At 41.2% G+C, this 23483-nt stretch overlaps 4 protein-coding genes across 4 annotated transcripts; 2 read left to right on the top strand and 2 right to left on the bottom strand.

Annotated features, from left to right (window-relative positions):
• Position 1: 1 nt before the first annotated feature.
• LOC117143019 (leishmanolysin-like peptidase) lies at positions 2 to 14507 on the bottom strand. Its single transcript, XM_033307397.1, has 9 exons — positions 13633 to 14507; positions 4742 to 4884; positions 3386 to 3416; positions 3222 to 3304; positions 3045 to 3156; positions 2179 to 2564; positions 1710 to 2123; positions 1352 to 1644; positions 2 to 1284 (listed from the first exon to the last, which is right to left on the bottom strand). Exons 1-9 carry the CDS (start codon positions 13762 to 13764, stop codon positions 827 to 829), a joined length of 2052 nt encoding a protein of 683 aa, XP_033163288.1. The 5' UTR covers positions 13765 to 14507; the 3' UTR covers positions 2 to 826.
• Positions 7295 to 8017, top strand: LOC117143021. The gene is made up of 4 exons (XM_033307401.1): positions 7295 to 7357; positions 7412 to 7558; positions 7615 to 7791; positions 7859 to 8017. Exons 1-4 carry the CDS (start codon positions 7295 to 7297, stop codon positions 8015 to 8017), a joined length of 546 nt encoding a protein of 181 aa, XP_033163292.1.
• A 511-nt stretch (positions 14508 to 15018) lies between the features above and the next one.
• Positions 15019 to 18494, top strand: LOC117146039 (TATA box-binding protein-associated factor RNA polymerase I subunit B). Its single transcript, XM_033311976.1, has 4 exons — positions 15019 to 15540; positions 15596 to 15716; positions 16145 to 16585; positions 16653 to 18494. Exons 1-4 carry the CDS (start codon positions 15113 to 15115, stop codon positions 18279 to 18281), a joined length of 2619 nt encoding a protein of 872 aa, XP_033167867.1. The 5' UTR covers positions 15019 to 15112; the 3' UTR covers positions 18282 to 18494.
• LOC117146042 lies at positions 15725 to 16032 on the bottom strand. Its single transcript, XM_033311981.1, has 2 exons — positions 15905 to 16032; positions 15725 to 15849 (listed from the first exon to the last, which is right to left on the bottom strand). The coding sequence occupies exons 1-2, from the start codon at positions 15990 to 15992 to the stop codon at positions 15725 to 15727; spliced, it is 213 nt and encodes a 70-aa protein (XP_033167872.1). The 5' UTR covers positions 15993 to 16032.
• Positions 18495 to 23483: the final 4989 nt, after the last annotated feature.

A 23483-nucleotide genomic window follows, 5' to 3' on the forward strand; every position in this document is an offset into this window, starting at 1 on the left:
CTTGCGATTACAAGGGTCTCTTGGTTTATTCACATTGCTAGTTTAGGTTCTTAGAAGCTAGATTACAAATCGAGAGTTGAGTTTACAATTCTTAAATGCTTCATAGGCAGCAGAAATGGAAAAAACACATTTAGCTTAGGCAAAACTAATAGAATACATAAATCACAAGGCAATCAACAAATTTCGAAAACCATATTCATAATAAATAACAAAGAATTTAACAACAAGCTAGTGGAACTGCCAGTGCCACCGTACCATAAATGAAATATTTTTCGCAATAGGCTTTGGAATGTACAGATCGATATTCAAGAAGCATAGAACTGCCTTTGGATGCTCCACCCGAAAATGATTGGCTTTATATGTGGCCAACATTTCCAAGTGCGGTAAATATCCAAGGACACACTTAAAAAAGATCACATTTCGGGATGGACAAAATACAATTACGATTTTATAGCTATATGTTTGGTAGGAGTTGTCAATTCGTACGGTTGCGAAGAATTATAAAAGGATTGGGCTAATCTAAGGACAATATTATTCAATGCAACTATGAATGCAAAGTTGCATATTTGAGCATTGTTTAAAACACTTTTCTTTTATGAAATAACCAAAGACTATTAAATGGCAAAGTTTGTGCGAATTGGATACGAATTGTCCAAAGATTAAATTCCCAGCTTTTTTGCCTAGAAAACCGACCAACTCAGATTTGGGAGTACTACACTATTGACCTACTTTTAGACAAATTGAGCTTATATCATACAGCTAAAATGTACAAATTTCACTACATACATAAAGAGCAAGTAAATCTGCACCCTGCAACCTGATCAGCCTAACTGAATCCCCATCGCAGGCCGAAAAGCAGGAGAGCAGCGGTGATTATGGCCACGGAACGTGATTTCTCACTGCCCGCTCCACAGGCGAGGTTGTCGCGCGGGTACTTGTTGAGCGGATCGGGCTCCTCGCCCGGACGACACTGCTTGCCCTGAGCAGCAAATTGTGCTCCGCACAGCTCGTGGCACGGCGGGCACATGATCGCGCCCTTGTGCAGCCATCCATTGGCCGCAATTCGAATGGAAAGCTTCTGCCCGGGAAAGGAGCACTTGTAGCTATAGTTGCCCACCAGGATGTGCAGTCGTCCGTCGAAGCAATCGTACTTGTAGCATCCGCTGCCCCAATGCTGCCACTCACGCGTCTGGTGACAGGATCGCTCCTCCCACATTGACTCGCTGTGATCGAAGCACTTTGCTCCCTCGCCATAGCTCTCCAAGGCAAAGTTCTTCTCAGGCTCTGTAGGCGGTTATACGTGTATATTAGTTACACATCCATTTAAGTATTAACAGTTTGATTGTCTTACTGGGATTATTCTCTGTAAAGCGACAATGAGATCCTCGCACTATCACGTTCTTACTGCGCCAGGTAAACTCCTGAATGTAGGGACAGTGATCCGCCAGCGAAACCGATCCGCCGTAGAACCCCTCCTCGCCGTCCTTCACATGATTTAGGCTGTCGAAGTTCTGGTAGCCTTTGGGCAGCTCAAACTCATGGCGGATAAGATTGCAAAGCGCCACAGAGTTGCGATCATCCGTGCATTCGGTTTGGAGAGGATCCTGCTTGACCTTCGAGCAGAAGGGATGTATAGAGCGACCCCTTTTACAGATGAAATGAAAGGTAATAAGTAAAGCATCATATATTTTGCCAAAGAATCCTATTACCTAGCATGGTTGTACTGTATCCAATCCTTGCAACTACGCATGGCAAACGCACATCCCAGTCCCTTGCCCCAGGTCAGCGGCGTTGCCATGGAGTAGTTGGCCCGATACCAGCCGGAGTCCTCCATCAATGCAAGGGTGATGCGCGAGAAGACCGGCGACTGTGTGTGCGTGCCAGTCATGGCCTCATTCTCCAGGATGCGCTTTTCCCAGTGGGTCAGGGCGGTACCTTCGCCACCCTGATCCTCCAGCTCGGCGCCCTCCAACTTATTGCAGTTAAAGTGGGCGCGCACCTCGGCAATAACGCGAGGCGTGACCATCATGTCCACTACCTTGTTAACATGGCCACCACGCACAGACCAGTTCTCTCGCACCACCTTGCGAATGGTCTCGTTGCTCCACTGATGGATCTGCAATCTGAAAATGGACTTTACGGATTAGACGGGAATTTCTAACAAGACAATTGGCTCACTTTTCATTCAGGTACGGCTTGCCAGTGTCTGATTTTCGGGGCGTACGGGGTTTTCCTTCATCGTCCCTGAAGAAAGCGTACAAGCTCACGGAGAATCCCAGTGCGTGCAGAATCTCGTGCTTTACGGTGGATATCAGTGTCTGCAGTTCCTGCGGCTTTGTGCTAATGCTCTCCGGACAGAGATTCGCATGTCCGGCGATCGGACGATCCAGAGCCGCTTCCTGTTGACAATGGGCCGCATAGGCCACGGTCAGACCCTTGAAACAACGCTGCGTCTGCCTGGCGGACACGTAGAACACAAAGTCCGCATTCTCAATGCCTTCGCCCGGCTGTGTGTTACTATCGATTCTACAATTCTGACCCGTAGCATTGCACACCCGACAGACCTGTGAAAATACAATTATAATTATAATGGCCAAGTGTAAAAAAAAGTTGTGGTAATAAGTTTTTTTTTTTTTAGCCAAGACTTAAAAATCTCCAAAATAAATAAATTTCTGCCTTTAAGAAAACGAGTGTTAAATACAGAAGGCACGCTAATTATTTGTAATCTTTACAAATATTAATGCTGCTTATATAATCCCATATTTTGTTGAAATGTTTACAAGCCGACAACAGAAATGGAATTTAGCAAAGGGCGTGTTGTAAGCTACCAACTACATATTTAAATGACCCACGATCAAAGCTGCAAGTGCTCATGAGTGGCTTAAACCAGTTTTCAATTTTACCAGTTTAAATTTGGTTCAAACCAAGGTCATTCTTTAAAATAAGTAATTTCGAGCTGAGCCAGGCGTGGCTAATTTTCAACTAGAATTTTCTTGAGCTGCACTTGAGTGGGTAGCTTGGATAGGCTTCCGTGGATTACTTACATCCAAGTGTGCATCGGGCACCTGAACCTCGCCGCACATCGTCGTCGCCTTGCAATGGTCGATGCAGTGGGTGTGTCCGTTCTTCACGTACACCTGGGTGCTGTCGCATTTCCTGAAAATTAATATTAATATTTTATACAGTTTTGCGGTTTTCTTGAAAGCGCTCGTCCAACGTACCTATTGAGGCGGATAACGCCCTTGGTCTCTCGCACCATCAGGGCCTGTTCCCAGAACTGCACGGCTTCCGGGAGCACGGTGTCCTGGTGGGGATTAAAAGCAAGGTATTCAGTATTGCACGTCGTGGCCGGTGTGGCCCAGGAAAACCAGAAATGTCAACTCACATTTATCAAATTAAATTTCTCTTCTTCCAGCCTGGCAGGAGGCAAGTGAAAAAGCATGAAACAACAAGAAAATAGTTTTGTTTATGAAATTTTGCAGATAAAGGGGTCGCACAAAGGCGAGGGGGCGTGGGTGTCGTTTCCTATTTGCTGTAGGGATTCTGTGAAATCTGAGAAGCCAATTTGCCATTCTCGACACATAAAAGCCTTGACAACCAATTTATTTGATGCCTTTGTTATCGCCATTAAAGCTTATTACTGAACTTGCATAGGTCTAAGAACATTTCCATCTTACAAAGGGGATTACAATATACTACACAGTTTTCACCGCAAGTTGATGATGATGATGGATTGCTCTACATATTTAAAATTTGCAGTAAATTGACCTGACTTTTCCGATTAATAAGTAATCAATCCAATCAGAAGCGCTACAGAGCCGGATAATCGGATTAAAATATGGCAGTTTTATTAAGCTTGAAATCGTTTTAAGCTTCAATTGAGCTTGAAATCAATTAGTAATTGTAAATTCCTCGACGAAAGCACTTTTACACGAAGGTCGTCGCTTATTCACTGTCAACTTTTTGATACTTACACTCACGCCGGGTAATTGTGTACCTGTTAGCACCTGTTTGAGTCACTTATTCACGACTAAATTATTCATTGAATCGAAAGCGAGACCCGAAATTAAAACCAAGTCGAGTCAACTCAACTCAACTCTCCGCTTTCCTGTTGACCTTGTCCGCTGCCAATATACGCCAATCGATCGTTCGGATCGAACCGGGCTAACTGTCAGCCAATCTGGCCAGCTAAAGTGACCAACAGCCAGAGGCTGGTGACCATGTGGATGGAGCAATCGATGGCCAACCTTAGGAGACACCTCGGCCCACTGCGTGGATTTGGACAAATTGCGCACACACATGGTCAACCGATTTGGGCCTGAACTCAGGCAGTATAGTTATGGTATAGTAGTAGTTTGGTTACCCAACCCGCTGCGGCGGTAACGGTGCATGGCCAAAGCAAAACGGTCCGGAAAGTGAGTTATTTACTCGGTTTTGAGCGGCTTTATATGTTAACTTGACATTCGGCCAAGTCAAATTGTAAACTGTTTTTTGTGTCTGCTTGGCTGGCTGCCATTAAAGTGCAATTAAAGCCAATTTTCAGAGCTGGAGCACAGACTTACACTGCGAAAAACTGGATTCTTTGGCGGGATAAGATTGGAATGCATATAAAGTTTATACGACATTTTTCCTACACAATTCATCGACTTATTCAATTGATTGTTGAGCTTATCTGTTACTTAAGAACGGCTCGAAATAGGTATTATTTATAGTTATTTTCCTGAGTGTACCCGACACTCACCTGTAGACGGATTCGTCGTAGACGAGCAGAATTCGCAGTGGCTGCTCGGCGGCCACGCTGCGCCGGCGGACGCTATGCCTCGCTGGATCTCCGGCGGAGTCATCTTCGATATCAGCCAGTTGGATGCGCACGCCATGGACGACCTATAAAAAGAGAGAGAGAAAAAAAAGTTAGATGGATGGATGATGAGACCGATAGCAGAAAGGGAGAGCAGACCGCGAGCAGCTGAGATGAAATCAAGAAATCAGTCAGCGGAGCTTAAACGAAAGCGAAATTTTCGTTGTTAACTATTAAATGACGACATGTAGTCAGACAAAGGCCACACAAAAAGGCAGCTCCGCGGCGGTAATTGGTCTGCGCAAATTGCAGGGAAATTAATTTTAAATTGCCCGCCAAAATGTCGAACGATTGGCACATCGAAATGTCAATGATTTGCGGGGCTGCGGCTGATTATATTATATTGTTTTGGCTATTTCGTTTTAGGTTTTATCTGGCCATTGTTTCGTTTCGTTGCCATTATTATGGCAGTCGCATTGTGCAATCTGTGCCAATTATTAGGAATAAATTAGATGCCTTCGTTGAATATGCATGGCGGCCCCTTGATCCACAGATAATCGGCTGCCAGACAGACAAAGCACTTGACACTCTCATCACAAGCATAAATTGTCACCGACATTTTATCTCGGAGATTCGCCTGAGTGCGGCTAAAAATATGCTCATCAAATATGTACACATGCATTAAGGATGTCTGGCTGTCTCTCCGTCCGGAAAGCGGCCTTAAAAGGTTCTGTCCGCCCAAGAAGTCTGCGGGGAGCGGGGTGACTCGGAAAGCAAAAGTATCTTTTCCATTCATCACAGGCTAACTGAAAAGCCAGGCTGAGTAAAAGCCATTTGCATTGACAGTGGCAATTGAAAATTACGCCTAATAAAGCTTATTTGCACACAAGAAATGTAGCTGAGCTGCCTTCATTAACGGAGCACCATATGTCCCCCAGCGTGGGAAGTGATTTCCTAGGTGTTCTCAGTGCCCAAGTGCGGATTGTAACCGCCGATAAATGGCAAAGTTAGACACCTGCACGAGTACGAACACGAATCCGAAGAAAAAACATTCCTATTTACCCAACTACTATCCAAGAACAACAATAGTTGTGAGGCAATCGCGATCTGACAAAAGAGTTTGGCATTGAAATGAGCTGAACAAACAGCGCTGTGGTTGTGATGAAGTGCTGGGGGGGTTTGGACCAATCCCGGTGATTTATCTCGCACCCATCAAAGCCATCGGAGGAGCACTAATGACTGCAGATCAGCCGCCAACGTGACAATATCTGCCTGTCATTGTTTCTTCAATTCTTCAATCATCATTGTTTACGAATAAGATTGATTACAAATTATTCACCCTTACTCAGATGATAATAGTTATAAGGGTTAACATAACTCAGAAATGAGTTTTGTATTTGAATAAGTTGCATGAACAAACTACTATATAATCCTAAAACTCAACCCCCACCAGACACGCCCTGCTAAAGTCATGTGTTAAGATAAGTAAAGTAACCATAAACCATCTAAGAGATATATCTACAAAGCTGGCAATAAACGTGACAAAGACCCTCGAAAAAAATAAACAACCTGCATGATGTATGATGTACGATCTTCACATTGATCGTGCCCAGCTGGGGAGCATTATCCCCCCAAAAAGCTGCTAAGTTGCTGCGGTCGAGTGCATTGAAAAAGCATTTCTGAAAAAACCGCACAAATTACAAATCATCTGCGAATCGTTTGGCAGGTGAAAGATGATGACGCACAATACCATTTGGATGGGCAGCTCGATGAGTTTGATGTCATTAATGGTTAGTGGAATCACACGGGGAGATTCCAAGTTATAGGAGTGTCAATATCTGAACGGCATTAATGCAATCCGAATGCATTGTGCATGTGAGCAGCGAACGATGGAAAGACACCAGAAATTAACACGATATTTTCCAAACCTAAAGCACATATACGTTTATTTAAATGGTAAATCATTAGTGGCAAAATCAATTTTAATTGATATTTAATTAGTTAACAAAATATTATATCCAATACAAACAAGATTAAATAAGAAACAAGAGAGAATACTATAGCCGACTATCAGATACCCGTTACTCGGCTAGTGAAAATGCGAACGCAACATTTTATCATTTATAGATATTATATCGATATTATATCGAAAGATATTAAGGAATAAAATAAAACAAGAAAAAATTTAAAAATTTGTCCAAAAGTGCACCGTTATAAATTGCCAAAAACAAACCACAAAACGAAGTAAAATCAAAATATTTTTCAAAAGTGTGAGTAGGCGTAACAAGCATTAAAAAACAATTTATTTACAATTTCTAGAAATATTGATTAAAATTCTCATAAATTAAAAAGCGAGGTTTCTTGTACTTTCCTGACAAATAATTAAAAGATCAAATCAGGCGACTGTCATCAATGGTAATTACAAATATATTAACAAAACTGATTTATTACTATTATGGATTACGAAACGAACAACTCTCAGTATTAGACAGTAAAATGTTGAAAGTTCAAGTTGCTTACTTCTGTATATTTTGTTTTAATAACTTTGGTGTCACACCTGTTAGTAAGATACCATATATCCGAAGTTTTGGATTAAAATATAGTTATCCTAAGGTACATGGGTCGTACAAGTTCAATTCCCTCAATTGTGAAGTTTTTGCTAAGGAACTGGGAAAACTGAAGCTGTGCCAAATTAAGGCGATTGATCGGAGCCACAACATGATCAACATTGAAGCCATTTTATATAAAACCATAACTGAGGTAATAATGATATCGGAAAACATTTTCCTATGACCAAAACAAATTTTTTTCGGAAGGTTGAGATCCATTTCAAAATAGTTAAACGAGAGAGTGGCGGTTGGCATCCCTTTTTGTACGATATACGAATGGACGTTTGCCAATTCTTTAAGAATCGCAGGAGGTTCTTCATTTCCAATTTGATATATTCGTTTATAAAGCCATATACAAATGTTAATCACACCTGTCCGTATATGGTAAGAAAGTTTTGGAATTTAATTTGCATTTTGCAATTGTAAGCACATTTCAAACAAATATCAACAGGAGGGCACACAGCTGCGACTGTGGAATTGGTCTCCTGATGAAGATGCGGTCTTAGCCAAATTCCCAGTTGACCACGGCACATATGGCCTACACACAACTTGGTATGTCAACAAAGCGATGGCATTAAAAATGAATGGATCTGTAATGTTTTTTAAGTAACATTTCATATGAGTTTCAGAACGATGATAAAAGATTACATAATTGAACTGGAAGTATTCCCTAATAAGATGATATGATAATATGTTTATTACCATATTTTTCGCCACACTTTCCAACCACAGTTGCTTATTCAATCGGTGATAAGACGTAATGCCCAACCCGCTTGCATACTGACACAGATTTGGATGGCAAACAAATTTTTTTCATCGGTTTGTGGGCCACATTCGAGCGTGTCCAGCTTTTGGCCATGCGACTCACGTTTAAGGCAGAAATGGTAACAATTCAAACAGAAAATACAAAAAAAAAGCAGAAAAAAAACGACGACCGGCAAAGAAAAGCAAAGAGAAATGCGTTCGTTTTGGCCACAGTTGGCTGCGCATGCGCCCGCCTGATTACCTCCCGTATTTACTTTTAAAGCCAAACAAATAAGAGGCGGCTAAAAGAGCCGTCATAAATGGCCAACTGCAAGCCACGCACGTTGGCTTTGGGCGATTCGAGGCGGGGGTATTTGTGGCGAGGATTGGGATTACGCGAAGCGCCAACGCGGTTTGTCCAGTTGCGCATGCTAATTTGGGCGCGGGAATCGATCATCGATGGTGGTGCTGGTTGGGTAATTATTTACGACTGTCTCTGGCTCGGAGGCAGTTGCTCCGAACGCCAATCGGCAACCAATCCGTAACTGACAACATTTCTGCCTCTTCATCTCGCCCATTTACACTCTCTTCCGCACAACATTGTTGCAGAGAAAGAAAATGGTTTTTCGATTAGGAAAAACCGAATTGTTTTGGATATTTAAAATACTTGCAAGTACAACATACTCAATTATTTTTATACAAATTTAAACTCCTTTTCCTAATGCAGCTATCAATAAAACATGATCTTAACCATATGTGCAGACAAATTTATTCACTGACTATAAATATTCATGCTGCTTTTGAATCAAAGCAACAATAAAATTAGCATAAATGTCGTAATATGTTGATACTAACTAATATAATCAGCTTTGTTCCCGTTTTTAATAACCTAATTTTAGGACTTTGATTTTGGGAAGGAGATAAAGTAGCTCAATGTAAATTGTGTATAAATATTCAATCGAAACAGCATTAAAATCAACCCCATTTTCAAAGTCAAGTAAAAAAAGATAGAAGGAAAATTATGCAACTTTCTTGCACCCATTTTCGCCGAGTGTAATTTTCCGCCGACTGTCACCTGCGTTCAACGCTCGCTCAAGTTCGGCAGATCAATCGAAATCGCGCCTTTCAGTCGAGCGTTTGTGTATGGGCTTTCACTTTCGTTTGGCCAGCACTCTCACTCTTGGATTCTCTGGAGCAGTTTCGCCGTTCGCTGCTCAGCTTACCAATATTTTAATATATTTTAAGCCGGGTTTTGCCGATGGCCAAAGCTTTGCCTGACTCATCTGTTCGCCGTCTGTCTGATTATTATTAGTTTTGCTCAATTCGTTCGTTACCTCATCAGTTTGACCGCAAAAAGAAGCAGGCTGTGTGTTACTTAATTGAAACTATGAACTGCAGCTAATCTAAGGCACTTTAGCACCAGCAGATCAGCCGCTAGTCAAGTGGCACAATTTACGCCGCTACTCAAATAAATTGGGATGATAGGGCAGTCAATTGAATAATTGCATTAACTGGCACTGAAAAGTTCCATGAATGCGCTGCTTGCTTTCGAATTGAATATTAAGTGCAAAAATTCCAACAACTGAATGTGTGTGTGTATCTTGATTATTTCAATCTGTATTGAAATAAAATATAAAAATCCCCTGCAAATAAATATCTCGCATGCAGCAGCAAAAAACCGTGAAATCATTCAGATTAATAAGATTCATTTTTCTTACCTTGCTGCAATGCAATAAATTTAAAAATTAAGATCATCTCTTAATTATTTAAATTCCTTGACAGTTCATGCAAGGTTAAATAAGCCATTGACTTACCAAAATAAAAATGTATTAAAACAAGATGAAATTAATGTTTCTTTGGTGAAAGGAAAACAATACCGCAATGCATCAAATTAAATGTTGCATAAAATGGCTGTTTGTCTCTAATTATAAGAAACCCATTAAAAATAAATGCAAGAGTAAATTTATTTCCTATTAATAACACAGCACACTTGTGAAATACACAGAACTTATAGATTGCGTGAAATTAATATCCTGAAAGCCATATCGATTGAAACACTTTAGAAAGCATTTCCTAGAATAAATTAGCACAAGCAAATTAAATTCACGCCATGATTTGACGCTGCAAATTTGCAATCAGTAAGACAAAGCCTAATTAGTTTGTGATTCAACGAAGGACACGTTCTCCGTTGAAATCGAGAAACAGCACGTTGGATTGCACAAGTGCAGAGTGATTGGTAACGAAAATTTATACATACATATACCTTCCCTTTGCAATTTGGCCCAAAATGCGGGGTCTTAAAGGGCTTAAAGGACACACTCCACGCACATGAATCTCTTCCTGCTGCAGACTTTTGTTTGCTCGCCGACAGATGGCGTTGTTGTGTTTCAAAACAGTTTCGTTTAAAGGCCATGAAGCGCGCGTCATCGCCATGAACAATCAACGGCCATTTGGCCAACTGCGTTTGGCTTTAAATAAACGTGTTTTTCGCCCAGCCTCTGTGAGTTCGAGATCTTTGCTAGCCAACTTTGCTATGGCAACTATGTTGCTAATATTAGCTTCTGTTCGCAGCATTTTAATTAAATATGAAAAAATATATGGCAAGTGCAGTTGCTGTCATTATGATAAAGTTGTTTTTCACTTTCTATACATAACTTTTACAACTTGCCACAAAAACACGCATGCATGTAACTTTAATGGCTTTTTCACAAATTCGAGAAATGCAAGCATGCATTAAAACGAAACATGAGCATAAAACTAAAGTTTTACAATGTTCCGCAACGAGAAATGTGAATTGTTGAAGTTTTAGGGGGAATTTTGTAGTTAACTCACTTGTCGAAAAAGCAAAAGGATTTTTACTGCTCTATACATATATCAATTGCGTTGCACTATAATCTTTAAAGAGATACAACTTTATATTGTAAATTTGCATCTGATCAATTTCCCATTATTATGCATTATGCAGTTGACAGGAATCCCTCCACTTGCTGCAACTGAAGCTGCAGGACTCCTAATTGGCCAATTACTCTAGCAAGTCGATGAATAGCACTCTGCCAAGTCAACCAGCACTATTTTCCCGGGAAGACCAGAGAATCCGTAATGGATTTCCTTTTCTATCTTGCAACTTCTCGTCGAGAAGGACGCTTCAAACTTTGGTGAATAACTTCTTGTTTGTTGCTGTCCGGATCGTTTTGTTGCATCGTAACTTGCTTGTTTAAAGTTCGCTTTCGACAAGTTGATAAATATTTAATCGTGATGGGGATGAGGCAGAAATGCAGAAGTATAGTATGGATAGACTGCTATCCACTTAATATGTAAATGGAAATACATACATACATGCCGATACTTGCAACACACATTGTCGATATGAATGCATTTGCATTCGTGTTTATAGTTACCTAGGGACTTTCATGAATATAGAATCATGTGTAACTTCGTCGTACCAAATCAGCACCTGTTTTGATTGTACTGATTAAGTTAAGCTCGTGATAAATAAACCTTTTTATTCTGAACGGAGATTCCCTTCAGCTCAGTTTGTTAAGCCACAAGATAATTTAAGCTGGCAGTTTTTCGGAAGTTAAGTGTGGTTTTATCCGATTAGAAGGTCAGTACAGTCCGCGACATCGCTGACAGGCGTGCACGCCCGCTGGCAATTTGACAAATGATTCAATTTGGCGAATTTCACACATTGCTGCAGTTGCTGACAGCCGCGTTCTTCAATTTATATAAGACTAATTAGAATCGAGTGCTTCGGTTTCAACTGGACCGGTATTTAATTGGATGGCCGTGCCATACGGATATGTACATATATGTATGTACCTTTGGGTCGTTCGTTGCCCGTTGTTATATGTATGTATATATGTCTTTATCCTCCTCCACAAACACTGCTCCTGTCAGGATGATTTTCAGTGTCCAGACAGCAGGACATTCCGTGCGCAGAGAGACACATAATCTGGACGACGGTTTTTTGCATTTACAACAGCTTAAGTTACAGATAATTCAATTAATTACACGCTGGCCGACCTCGACAGCATCGTTAGCCATCGACAGGCAGTCGCTGAATTAATTCATTTCCCTGCCATTCCAGTTCACTTTTACTGGCTCGAAAACAAAGTAGTTACTCGCTAATTAAAACTTTTGCGTTCGCACAGATTTTTTATATATTTTTACAGAATGGAAAAGTTTTGTGTCCCCTGGTGAGTTTGAAAACATGCATTCTGCCGAGCTTTGCAAAAAGCTTATGTATCTTTTGTGCAAACTAGACTTTAGTTGCTTTTTGCTGCCAAATCATATTCAGCTGTGTATTAATTTCGTTATCCACAACTGCATATGTTTGGAAAGTTATAAAACACCTGGAGAAATGCATATTTCCCAGAACATTTTAAGTTCGATTATACTGCTGTTGCAACCACGCAGGTCAGACTGTACCCGCCTCGATACAGTAATCATGTAAATTCCCCTTTTTGCGCAATTGAAGGCGACCTTTATTTATGGCGACGCGCCAATTAAATCGCCGTTGATTGGAAAGCAGTAAAGTGCAAGCGAAAAACTTCCAAAGACACAAAAACAAAAGCCCGGCTGAATCTAGATCCCGAGCAACAAGTTGGCGGACAGAGTCTGACATTAAACCCTAACTAGATCACTGGATGTGGATGTGGATGTGGTGCAGGTGGAGGCGGTTTGGTAACCACGATGGTGGGTTACACGTTAATATGCAGCACCACCACCTGACTGACAAACTAAACCACATTGCATTGACTGACTACTGAATCTCGAATCTCGAATGCGCATATTATTATCCAGCGGAATTAGTCAATAAGCTGTGGTTGCCACCAACCATCGCTAGATGTTTATTGTTTCAGTTTTCTGCCTCTGTTTCTATGGCAGAATTATGAGAATGGCAATTTCAGGGCTCCTCTTAAATCGGCACTAATTAGGCCTGTCTTTTCCATGCCGGAGCCCAATCAATTATAAATTTTCCGCGAGCACAGTATGCACCAATTAGGAACTTGGCCTAATGAGCACGAAGGACATTCTGCCAAAATGGTCGAAGCAGAAACAAACAAGAAATTCGAGCATCGAAATTTACTGGTAAATTTCCGAAATTGCGATTTCCAAGCTGATTTAAACTTTTAAGGACTTTTTTCTTTTGAAATTACCAAAATATCTGCACATCTTGAACTATACTTGTAATCTAGCTATCTAGCATGAAAAATCTTAGCTGGTTGCAATATTTATCTTGCTTTTAATATATTTGAAACATGAAAAAGACTTAATAATATACATAAATGTTGTTTGGGTTGTAAATATTTGGCACACGTGTGCGGGTGAACTCTTAAAGACTCCGTGTTCCCAAAATAGCCCTTTTCCGGATATTATTTGTTTTATTTGCGGAGGAAGGGCGGAGCAAGAGAAGGCCGATTCAACCCAATACCATCCAATCCAATCCCTTCATTTTGGAGCCAAACGAACGCAACTCACCTCGTGGGCCTTTGGATGCTGGTGCTGGCAGTTGTGAGCGGTGGCCGAAACGAGGAGCCAAGAGCAGATGCCGAGGGCTGCCAGGAATTTGGCCATGTTACCGAGGGGGCGGGGCGGGGGCGTTTTGGCCATGGTGCTTTACTTCGGGGTGGAATATCGGTGTGGATATTATAGAGTACTCAGCATTGTAGCGGTGATCCTTTTCATTGTCAGGATTAGTATGATTTTTGTTTAACAATCACTTGACTTCGAACACGCATATCTGCACTTAAAATTCTTTGTTTATTTTCCTCTTTGTTTGCTTATGTTTGCTGCTTTTTCGCCGTTTGCTTTGTCAATTAACTCGCGAAAACCGGCTCGATTCGAATCCCTTTCCTCTCACTCGCACACATAAACAACTCGCACACACACACAAATATACGCACACACACACAAATATACGCACACACAGAGACACTCAATTATTGGGGCCTTTGGACTACTTTTTGTTTTTGTTTTCGGGTGGGTGTGTCCGTGTTCGCCAATCTCAGCCCACGCCAAAAAAAAAATGCACAAAACTACAGCAAACTACAAACTGCAGTTAGCCGCAAAGCAGGAACAAACTCGCACTTAAATGTCAAATTCTCATGAACTGTCCGTGCAGCGAGAGCATTCTGTAGGACTCACTGCCATTCCCGACACAGTGGGCACTCAATAAGCGCATTTGTCGAGCCTTTTCATTCAGCAAAACCATAAAAACACTCGCGCTAACGGGGGGCGTTTGGATACCGGCGGGGGTGGTTGGCACGAACAACAAACACAGAGACACGCGAGTCGAATCGTCCGACAACGACGTTAACGTTCGCCAGCCGATTTTGTTTTGAATCGAGTCTCTACACATACGCATAAATACATGGACACAAAGACAGAGTGGCCATTCAACGAAAACGAAAATCGCGTTCTTATGCTTTTCTGAATCTGGTAACACCTTCTTATTAGCGTTAAAATATTCCGCGAAATTAATAAAAATCGAGCGTTACGTTGCTTATCGATATTTCAAATGGACTTTATTAAAAATCAAGCGTATCATCAAAACATGGATAATGCAATGCCAACTGCTAATGGTCACACCAAAAACATAACAGAACAACTGTTACGAGAGATTGGAGTTCAGTGTTGGCGAACGTACAAGTGCATATAAAAGATTAATATATACTTTCAAAAAGATCCGCTCTCTTAATTTAATAAAATATAAATTTTTTATTAAAATACCATGACTAAAAACTTGTTAATTTGAATCAATTTTTATTTGCCGCCTGAATCTAGTGATGTACGTTTTCATAGAAGAAACGGACGATATATCGAATCAATCGAAGAACGGATGATATCGCTGTAAACATAAATCATTTCCCATCTCTAACGCATGCACGATTTGTGTACAACCGCGAGTTTGATTAATAATATAATTTAAATCTGATACCGTCAAGAAAAAGGCCCAAAAATGGAGGAAGTTCTCGAGACGATGCAGCTGGAGAACATGCACTGCGATGTGTGCGAGGGTACGACCTTTCAGGAACGCGAGGGATTCTACTACTGCGTGGAGTGCGGCACACAGAAGGATCAGATTCGTGCAGTGGACATTACCGCCGAGGATAACTTTGATGACACGGCAGCAGGCCGGTACACAGCCAGGACGATCCGACAGAAGAAGGATACGGAGAAAGAGGATGAGGACGACATCACCTCGTGGGAGTTCTACAACTACGTGCTGCGCGGCTTCCTTCAGGAGCTGCTCAACATGGGGGCCAAGCCGGAGCTCAAGCTGATGACCCTGCAGGTTTGGGCGGCTTACTTGGGCAGCATGGAGGTGGCCTTCAGCAAGAGCAACAAGACGGGACTGCCCAAACTGAATGTGCGGGCGCTGCCCATGTGAGTTCATGCATTCCCCTAAAATTTCTTATTTTTAAATTCCCAATTCTTTCAGAGATGCCCGCATCATCTACAACCACAAGCCATTAAAGAAAGGCAAGAAGGGCAAAAAGAGCACTCTAACGGGTGACCCAAATGATGAGCGCGCCAAGTTCAGATTGTGGAACAGAACTAAGGTAGTTTATTAGCCGCTGGTAGTCGGTATATAAAATTGGTTAGGAAACAGCAGGGGCAGCAGCAGGAAAAGGGTCCGTTGATAGTCATTATACATGGGTTTTGCTGTATTTATCTCCTGTACTGGCTTAGAATCTATGGCGAATATGTTGGATGGAAAATAAGCTTTAGGATTATTTTATCTAATTACTTTCAATGACTTCTGGAGCTCCGGGCACAGGTTGTGCGTAGGCCAATGCCAAGATGGCCAAGCCAATTAGAACCAGACGCATGGACATATGTGCAACGAGTCACTTTGCCAAACTGTTGCTGACATGACCACGGTCGTCTTATATAGCTCCACAAGCTATGTAACTGACATAGTTACTCGACTCATTAGTGATGTTTACTCAGATGCCAGTCTAACACCTTGCTCCCATTCCTTTTACAGCGCAATCTAGACGCCTCCGGCTACCGCTCGCACGGAGGAGCTTCAGAGTCCGAAGGGGAGCAGAGTCTCCACCTGCAATGGTCAATGCGTGCACGCAAGTCCCTGAAACGCCATATGCCGCTGAAGCACCTGGACAAGCACAGCCGCGACAGCAAGGGTAGTATGTCGTGCCACAGCTTGAGACCGAGGGTCAAGCAGCTTCAAAATTTTGACCGTAACATCTATTGCCTGAATATTATCAAGTTGTATGTGGTGCTGGGCATAGCCCTTAATATGGTGGAGGATGATATACAGCTATCGGACCTGCTGCGCTTCATTGATGAGGAGCACTTGACCAAGCGGTGTATGCTTAACTACCTGCCCGGAAATGTGGCGGCCAAGGGCAAGGCACTGCTCAAAGATATGGAGCTCAGCAAAATCAAAGACAAGGTTACCAACAAGGTGAATATAATCCATGATTTTCTAACGATGGTATTTCTATTAATATATATCTTTACATTCTCTACAGCTTCTGCGTTCAAACATTGCATGTATGTCTCGATTCATAAACTTGTCTGAATATCAAAAACCGAACCTGCACTCCCTAGCGGAGCGCTATATTCTGGAGTTGGCACTGCCACCTCGGCTACTGAAGTACGTGAATAGCCTGCTTGACCTGTATCCGCCCACTTTTTTCAACGCCATGACCGTACACTCGTATCCGCGCTATGAGGCCAGGACTATGGCCTACATCCTCTACGCCATGAAGTTACTCTTCGGCTTGGACGATATCAAGGAGCGAAAAATATCCGAATCGGCTGCTAAAATCAACGAACAACTGCTGGAAATCGGCGGAGATGAGGCTCCCTTGCTTTTTGTTTTTACCAAGTGGATGGAGTTTGTGGAGATGAGGAAAGTGATTGTTTCGCATTACAACCAAAGTTTTGCCCGTCGCTTCGGGGTAGCCACCAGGACTGGTTGTCAGGTCGACGACATCCTGGCAAAAGAGTGGAAAGAAAAGGAGCAAGGCGAAACCTTCGACTGGATGCAGGGATCTGCGGCAATGAGGCGTCAGCATGAAAACCTTACACACATTATTGAAACGATGCTAAAGGACCATTTTGGCGAGTCCAGCAAAGAAAGTATGGAGAAAGAGCACATTGAATTCCAGCCCAGCTTGACTCCGGCTCACTCCTACTTCAACAGAATCCTACTCCAAGTATCGCGGTCTGATGGTGCAAAAATGAACATCAAAATTCCAGAAAACATGAAAGTGGATCACACGGCCCGCAACCTGGATCCCTTTGTGCTGGAGACGACCGAGCTGACGCAGTATTTGTCCCAGCATGGCCTTAAACTACGGGTGGAGGAGCTTGCCTGTCAGGAGGACATCCAAAAAGTGGGCATATTCCGCCCAATAACAATAATCCGAGGTGATGGTCGAGAATACCGCGCCAACACTGAAATTAAAACCGAGACGTGGATCAACGAGCTAAAGAGGAAGGAGAAACGGCCGGACTTTCGGTTCACACAGCCCATTGGAACATATGGAGCCCGCTATTTGAAACGTATAACAATGCGCGATGCAAGGCGTGTGAAACTTGAGATAAATAATCCGTTTTGGGATGTTACCGAAACGCCCAGCTTTCTTCTCAAACTCAACGATAGCGAGATACCACTTGACAGCCTTAGCTCTCTGCAAACCTTCGAGGAAGGGACCATGGATCCATTGAACATCCCTCTAGATCTGCCCCGTCGCAATCTGGAAAAAAATGTGAATCCGGATGGTTCTGATAGAGCATCAGACCAAGTATCGGGCGATATCAATGATGAGCCGCCAAGCCCTGAGACGCTGCTATTGCAAGTGTCCAATTTTGACTGCTGGCTTCTACACGGGTATATGAAAAGAATTCGGAAGCATGACAAGCATGAACTGCGCCAGTTGTTCCCCTGTTCCTTCCGTTGGCTCTTGGAGACCTGTGCCAGTACAATCGGCATAGTCTGGGAGGAGCTCTACGAGGAACTGCTCATCGTGGAAGTGATGTACCATCACAGCATCAGGGACTGGAGCAACCATAGGAACTATCTGTGTATTCAACACAATACTCAAGAGAAGGACATCCGAGCCCTAGCCAGGACGTACAAGGAGTTATGGTAGTGTATAAGAAGTATTAGGGTTTTGAGATAACAAACAACGATGCCATGCAGTAAATATAATATTCCTCTTTTTGTAAATGTAACCGGTAGAAATCTGTGAAACCTGTTGAACAGTGATTAAGATTCAAATAAATCTGTGGGTTAAGCAGTTACCAAAGTACAAACTTGACACACCCACTACGTCAACAGCTTAAGTCCATGAAATTATGATTTACACACTTATCGAAAGCAATCAATTCATTTACAAAAATATTCATTGTCTGTTTTCGTATGCCCAAAATGTTAAATTTGCATGCATTTTAGATTCAAACGATCTATTAAGAGGCAGTGCTATCTCCTTGGCCGCGACTGTGTGAGCAAAGGCACATTAACATCAATATCAATAGGCAAATTAGCGTTTATCAGAACAACAACAATCACATTAGCAGCAACAATGCGTGTCGCGGTTTTGTTTACAAAAATCTTCTTCAAAAGAGAGCGCCAGGCCCCACGGTCATCGCCAACTGAAGAGAGCAAAAAAAAGAGCGTGAGAGTACTTGGGGAAACAGTGGTGCTCACTTGGCTTGTCTTTGGGCAGTTCTACTTATAAAGATATTATACCAAATAATCAACAATAAAATAAAACAAATAAACCAAATAATAAAGTAAATTCACTAACATACATAACAATTTAAAGGATGTTCAATTGTAATAATATATATTTGCTTTAAGTTAAACGTTTTCAAGGCTCTCATAGGAGAGATTTCCTCTGTGATGATATCTTTTAAATGTCTAATGGTAGTCCTAGCTTTGTTTAATAAAAAGCTGTAATCTCTGATAATTCTGCTTCAAAAGTCCGGCTTAAGAGGCGATAAGAATTAACTTACGTTTTTTTTTCCAAATTTTTATGATCTCACCTATAATTATAGCTATATCTAGCTAGAAAAGAGACCATCTCCGCTGGGGAGCAGTGAGAGTGGGCAAAGAAATCATAGGCGCGCATTCGCACGGCGCGTTTCAGTGCTAATTTTAACGTCGTCGCCGACTGTTTCGCCTTATTGCCTGCCATTGCCCTGCTGCGATTTGAGTTTCCCTATTTTCCACTTTTCCACTGGCCGCGCGCACTGAGTTCGAATTCAATTTAAATTAGTTCCCATTGTGCCTTTGTACGCCTCTTTGCCCGTCCAGCGCAGTGTGATAACCAGAAACCAAAGTGCCCGTGCCCAAGAAGTGCAGTGCAATCGGATGTGTGGACAGGAATTTTAACCGTTGCAACGCGACTTGAAGAGAACCACCGATCTGAAAGTGAGGAGGCCACAGAAATAGGAACCAAAAATAAATACAAAATCAGAGTTTAAAAATAGCCGAGTGCATGGCAAATTATGAGATATCTAAAGACTGTCAATTAAAATAGCACTGTGTGTCTGTGATTTGTTTTTTTCAACGTTTTTAGAAGTCTGCTGGTAAGTTGGTTTTCGGTTTTCGAAAATCTTTTCATATGTTTAATATGCGCGCGTGTGGTTACCATTCAAATGCTACGAATATGGAAAGACAGCTGTTTCAATACCGCCGAAAGTATAGTAGTAGTGCTACCATTTTTCAAGAGTTTAGCTGCCTGGCTGTTACGTCAACCTTTTGCGGGGGGCCAGGGGGGTTATGCTATATACCATACCATTTGAATCTCTAGTTTCTGTAGGCTAAGCCCCCCGCCACCGCCGCTATAATACCGACCGATCTGGCTGACGTTCTTGGCGGTTTTTGAGGTTAACAACATTTTCAGGCCGCTTTGTTTCGCTGTGAGCCAAACAATAAACAACTATTGACTCGCACTGGCCATGTTTAGCGAGCCGACTTACAAACAATTAATAGCTACTATTTTGTCTCTTGCTGACTTTTATGCCAAAATATTTGCCTAAGCTGTTCGCATTAGCAAATCGAACAAATTGCTCAAAGCGAAAAAAAAATAAGAAAACAACCATATAGCACGCGCATTTATCTTGATTTCGATTCCATGTGACTAAATCATTATTTGTGGGCTTACAATTTGTTTTCCCAACTGAAGTCTGCCTTAGCCAATTGGGTCCTGTTTTTGCGGATTCTTTATTGGTACAGTGGTCTACCTAACTAGTGGACTAAATATCAAAAAGATGTTTTTTTTTTATTAACCCATTTGATACTTTGTTTACTTGGTAATACAAAGGTGGTAATAGAATGAAGTCCATAGGGTCAAGAGCAGTTTTTAATGATAGGTAAATCAGCGCCTGGTTCTATAGCAATTTACCTACAATCCCAAGTGTACACTTATTTCATGGAGCAATTTACAGAATATCAACACGTTTTCATGTGATATTGCACTGAAAATTTCTGGAAATTTCATCAGTGAAATGTTTGCTTTTGTACGAACGCCCACTGTATATGAGGAATATAATATGAGATTGGTGTTTGTCAAATGCTAATTAGTTTCATTATATCTGCCAGCCACGAGTGCAGTGGGGTGGAGTTCGGGGCCGTGAAGTGTATTAATTGGATGAGCCGAAACAGTTTGATAAGCACAATATTGCTTGCCACGGATCTGGTCGGACATATGGTAGTAATCACGTCTGTCCGTCGAAATGTTTATCAATCCCACCCCCCAATCTTACCGCCCCAAAAAGATACAGAAAGTAAGCCACTCTGCTGCCGCCAATGGATGTCAAACTGAAAAGACACTTTGATGGACATATTATGGACAGTTCGGCAAGCGGGAGCATATGAAATGCTAAATATAAACAATGCCAGGTATAACTGTGCCTAACCCCCTCCCACTCCAACCCCATTCATTAAAGGAAAATTAGGAAAAGCAGGCGAGAAGGGTTGACAGATCCGAAAATAATCAAGGCAGCAAAGATTCGGCGGCTGGCGGATTGCGTCTACCTGGTTGGACTTTGGATGATGAGTGTGCCAGGGATTGGGGATGGGGAATTGGGATTGGGATCCAAGTGGGTCTCGTGTGGCACGTGTTCAGGTGGCTCTAAAACTGTTGCCACACTTATTTATAGCATCAGTAAATCCGTGGTTTCTGCAGGCAGAAAAAAAGTATCTCAGTCATAATTAAACTTGCTTTCAGACATTTTATTCTGAACTTGAATATTCTAAGTTTGTTATACGCGAATATAAATCATTTATTTTATATATTTTTTAGTACTTTGTTTGTTTTCAAATTACGGAACAGCGTACGTTTAAACAATTTCACCTTCATACGAAATGCGTAATGCCAATGTTGTATGTATGAAAATCTGTAAAAAAATTTGTGTATTTGTCTAATTTTATTTTTGAGTTCCTTTTCGGTGCTTCCGCTGCCTGTCTTTGTCATTTCCCGAAAACAGCAGAATCTTGCCATGATTATTTTCTTGAAAAATGCGCTATTTGTTTGCTATTGTTTTGCTTGGTTGCCGTTTGTGTTTGTTATTCTGCTGCGTTTCGGAGGAAAAGAAAAGCTGGCGCTTGTCCCTGCAACCATTCACATGCCACACACTTTTAATAGACCTTTCATTTTGTTTGTTTATTTTTGCATCTCGAGTGTTCTGGTAGTGTATTCTTAAGCTTCAGTGACAGAACAGTAAATATTAGAAATAAATTTCTAAAAAAATATAATCGGTATTATAACAAATTGTTAAGTGTTACACAGGGCGCATACTTAATATTATTAAGAATGTTGCTTATTAAGGCAATATTTAGTAAAATGGTACTGTTCGGTATTAAACAATGGAACATTAAACATAATTTATGTAAAGAGCTTTTCTGACTTTAATATTTCAAAACTATCTTAATAGAATGTGTTACAGTACGTATGCGTAATATTTTTTAATGATGTCAAAACTAAGCTTCAGACCTATTTCTCCATAGCATTTCTTGTTGTTCACCTCACTCAGTACCCACTGTACTTCCCATGCCGAAGAAATGGCAAGATTTTTAATTCGCGATTGGCTGCCGCACTCACGTTTCTACGGGTACGCGAGACATTGAAGACGCAGCCCATTAATTGGATTACAATTCTTCGCATTTTGCCAGTGTGGTTTTCTTTTGATTTGTTGTTCCACACGTTGCCGTCTGCTTCTTTCTTCTTGGCCATTAGTCATGCATATGTTGCGACTCTTCAACTTGTTGCGTACACCCGATTTTGCATATATGCCATATGCCACACCTCGCCCGCCACCTCCCCCCTCCTTCCACTCCCGTATAGCCCATATATATATCTGCATATATCGCTCCTTTAATGAACGTGGTGGAATTTCGCCTTCATATTGTAACCGTATATCCGTAATGCGAAATTGTGTGAAATAAATCGTACACAAAAACTCATGACAAAGTGTAAACAGCCGAGGTCACAATAATAGAAGTGGTGCTTTGGGCATGATCTAGATATTAAATAGATATTAAATGTTTAAATATTTATTTAAAATTTTAGAAAAAAGCAAATACTGCACGATATGTATTTCATTTGAAACGGGGCAAAGTTTTTACGATAAAACAAATAATAAAGAAATCGATATAACTTATCTAAAAAGTTCGATTTACGTGTTTATTGACCAATTTATTTGCATAGGAATTTTTAATTGTAAACAATTGGTATCTCATTTGAATAAACCCGCCCTAAGCTTATTTTTTGTACAATTGTTAATGGAAAATTTAATAGAATCTGATCCATTAATTTTTTTTAAATAATTCCAAGTTCATAACAAAAACTATAAAAAAGATGGAGCCTCTTTTGAATGCCTGTGGTTTTACTTTTGTTTATTTAACGAATTTAATGATTTTTTGACTATTTGTTTGACTTCTTCATTTGTAAATATTTTTCTGGAATTCTTAGATGGCTTTAGTTTGTTTTCGTATCCCAACTAAAAATGCGACCACCACGACTTTATTGTACACATGTCCACAATAAGCCACATTAAATATGTTTTTGTCTTTTACAATGTTTTTTGTTCACTAGCCGAAATTTTCCACTCTGACGTTTTCGCGCTGCCTTCAGAGTTAAAAATCAAATATTTGGGCTGGAGATTAGCGAAATTGCCTTTTTTGTGTAATTGTTAATTGGAACGCCAGCCAGCCTCTTTGCATTTGGCTATTTGGCTGTATAAAAAAAAAAAAAAAAAAAAAACCAAATATTCTGAATATTATTTCCCTGCTGATGGAAGCGAAATAAATTGAGTAGAGATCAATAAAAAAAGAGGATCTACAAAAG

Source organism: Drosophila mauritiana, chromosome 3R, assembly GCF_004382145.1.
Source record: "Drosophila mauritiana strain mau12 chromosome 3R, ASM438214v1, whole genome shotgun sequence".
In the NCBI taxonomy this organism is placed as follows: domain Eukaryota; kingdom Metazoa; phylum Arthropoda; class Insecta; order Diptera; family Drosophilidae; genus Drosophila; species Drosophila mauritiana.

Coding starts and splice junctions, on each gene's coding strand:
- LOC117143021 (XM_033307401.1), top strand. CDS start 7,295: ATGTTGAAAGTTCAAGTTGCTTACTTCTGTATATTTTGTTTTAATAAC. Junction 7,559..7,614: donor TATATAAAACCATAACTGAG/GTAATAATGATA, acceptor TTTTTTCGGAAG/GTTGAGATCCATTTCAAAAT. Junction 7,792..7,858: donor ATCACACCTGTCCGTATATG/GTAAGAAAGTTT, acceptor AAATATCAACAG/GAGGGCACACAGCTGCGACT.
- LOC117143019 (XM_033307397.1), bottom strand. CDS start 13,764: ATGGCCAAAACGCCCCCGCCCCGCCCCCTCGGTAACATGGCCAAATTC. Junction 3,305..3,385: donor AGAAATTTAATTTGATAAAT/GTGAGTTGACAT, acceptor AATCCCCACCAG/GACACCGTGCTCCCGGAAGC. Junction 1,645..1,709: donor ATACAGTACAACCATGCTAG/GTAATAGGATTC, acceptor CATCTGTAAAAG/GGGTCGCTCTATACATCCCT.
- LOC117146039 (XM_033311976.1), top strand. CDS start 15,113: ATGGAGGAAGTTCTCGAGACGATGCAGCTGGAGAACATGCACTGCGAT. Junction 15,541..15,595: donor AATGTGCGGGCGCTGCCCAT/GTGAGTTCATGC, acceptor CAATTCTTTCAG/AGATGCCCGCATCATCTACA. Junction 16,586..16,652: donor AAGACAAGGTTACCAACAAG/GTGAATATAATC, acceptor CATTCTCTACAG/CTTCTGCGTTCAAACATTGC.
- LOC117146042 (XM_033311981.1), bottom strand. CDS start 15,992: ATGTCCATGCGTCTGGTTCTAATTGGCTTGGCCATCTTGGCATTGGCC. Junction 15,850..15,904: donor AGCTCCAGAAGTCATTGAAA/GTAATTAGATAA, acceptor TATTCGCCATAG/ATTCTAAGCCAGTACAGGAG.